The sequence below is a fragment of the Antrostomus carolinensis genome, unplaced genomic scaffold (genome assembly GCF_000700745.2).
Source record: "Antrostomus carolinensis isolate BGI_N321 unplaced genomic scaffold, ASM70074v2 scaffold3988, whole genome shotgun sequence".
Taxonomy (NCBI): Eukaryota; Metazoa; Chordata; class Aves; order Caprimulgiformes; family Caprimulgidae; genus Antrostomus; species Antrostomus carolinensis.
Window position 1 is genome coordinate 1 of NW_010334847.1, and position 1,680 is coordinate 1,680.

The 1,680-nt window shown below is 37.9% G+C and overlaps 1 protein-coding gene across 1 annotated transcript in view; it reads left to right on the forward strand.

Annotated features, from left to right (window-relative positions):
• Nucleotides 1–581: 581 nt before the first annotated feature.
• The window catches only part of MIA2 (MIA SH3 domain ER export factor 2), a 25,823-nt gene continuing 24,724 nt past the window's right edge, over nt 582–1,680 (forward strand). Inside the window, exon 1 of the mRNA XM_010174308.2 lies at nt 582–710. Within this exon, the coding sequence (XP_010172610.1) occupies nt 603–710 (108 nt within the window). The 5' untranslated portion in view covers nt 582–602. The remainder of the gene's footprint in view (nt 711–1,680) is intronic.

A 1,680-nucleotide genomic window follows, 5' to 3' on the forward strand; every position in this document is an offset into this window, starting at 1 on the left:
CCCTTATAAAAAGTCCCTCCTCAGCCTTCCTATAGGCACCTTCAGGTACTGGAAGGCAGCTGTAACCTCTCCCTGGAGCCTTCTCTTCTCCAGGCTGAACAGCCCCAACTCTCAGCCTGTCCTCATAGGAGAGGTGCTCCAGCCCTCGGATCATCCTTGTGGCCTCTTCTGGACTCGCTCCAGTAGATTTTAGCATGAAATCGGTTGAGCAGGTTTTTCTAACAATTTTCTACCAGTAAGTCATAAAATACTTAAGTAGTATTGATTCTTCTAACACTGAAGCAGTTGTAGACAACTCAAAGGAGAATTTAACATAATTGGTAAGTTCAGAAGGAAAAGTCTTCAGAGCTTAATCTAGCCATCATAATATCCTCTTGGAACTCTTCTTATTTTTTTTTTTCTTCACTTGGTAAATGTTTATCTTAAAAATCAAAGGCTTCTGTTAACATTTTTTCAGAGTTTTGGAAAAAAAGAGATGTACAAGCCTTAGAAGTAAACTAAGTCAACATGTAATGTCTATTTCTGTTGAAAATATTAACTTCTTTTCCTATTTTGAAGCTTTTTACTTTATTTTTCAGGCTGTGGCTTCACTACCTGAAGATATGAGACCTGGTCCTGATCTGTATGGTTTCCCATGGGAAATAGTGATTTGTACTGGCGTTGCTGGAGCCTTTACAATTCTTTTGTTCCTGTATAGAAGTTATCAATCAGTAAGTGTCAACTTACATGCAGATATGGAGAGTGCATTAATGGCTTGAATTGAATAGTTTAAGTTGAAATTGTTATTCTGTTTAAGATATATAATGCTTCAGAGTTTTAAATCTGTTGTGATTGAATTTAGAATCCCTCTAAAAGAGAAACTGAGAAGCAGTCTGTTTTGTCAAGACAGTTAAGTGTTTGGACGTGTGCTGAGTGACTGTTTTCATTACGGGAAATGCAATGAGACTCACTGTAGTAAGGCTTCCTTTTTCCTTCCCTTTTTAATTTCTACACCAGGCTTTCAAAGTCAACCCTTAAAATTATTTTCACAGGATATAGATGTCTTCCCTAGGGTGTATATATTGCTGTGTGTATTTTTATGTCTCTGACTACCCTGGCTATAGCCAGACCAGCTCAGGTCTTTCAGGGTAATTGTAAGCAAAAGCAATCCGAATGGATTCCCATCAAGGGAGGCATTTTAAAACTCTTTGGACAGGGACCTTGATTCTGTTTATTGGAACACTGAACCAATTTTACTGTGTGTTGTTTGTGAGCGCTAAGCTGATGACTTAGAGAAATGTAGTCCTGAAACCTTCTAATACACAAATCAGATTATATTTTTGAGGTAAGAGTTGTCTGCTATTGTGGGCAAGTAGGGATCTCAGTAAGAACAGCTGCCTACCGTACTCTCCATACTAATGAAATGGGGTCAGTGTCCATAATTCAGATTTCTAAATTTCTCCCCAGTTTTTTCATAGTGTTAGGTAGACAGAATGTGATTTTGGTGCTAAGTATAGTGATGCTCATGTTTGAAGATGGGTTGTGTAGCGGTTTAGATTTTCATATATGAGCAACTGCATTTTTAGGGTTCTACATGAACTTGGATCTGGAAAAATGCTGCCTTATCCTGCAGCAGTGATTCAGAGTGTCTAGAAAGAGATCTGTATTTGTGTAAAATTAATGTATCTATAGTTTGGGTCA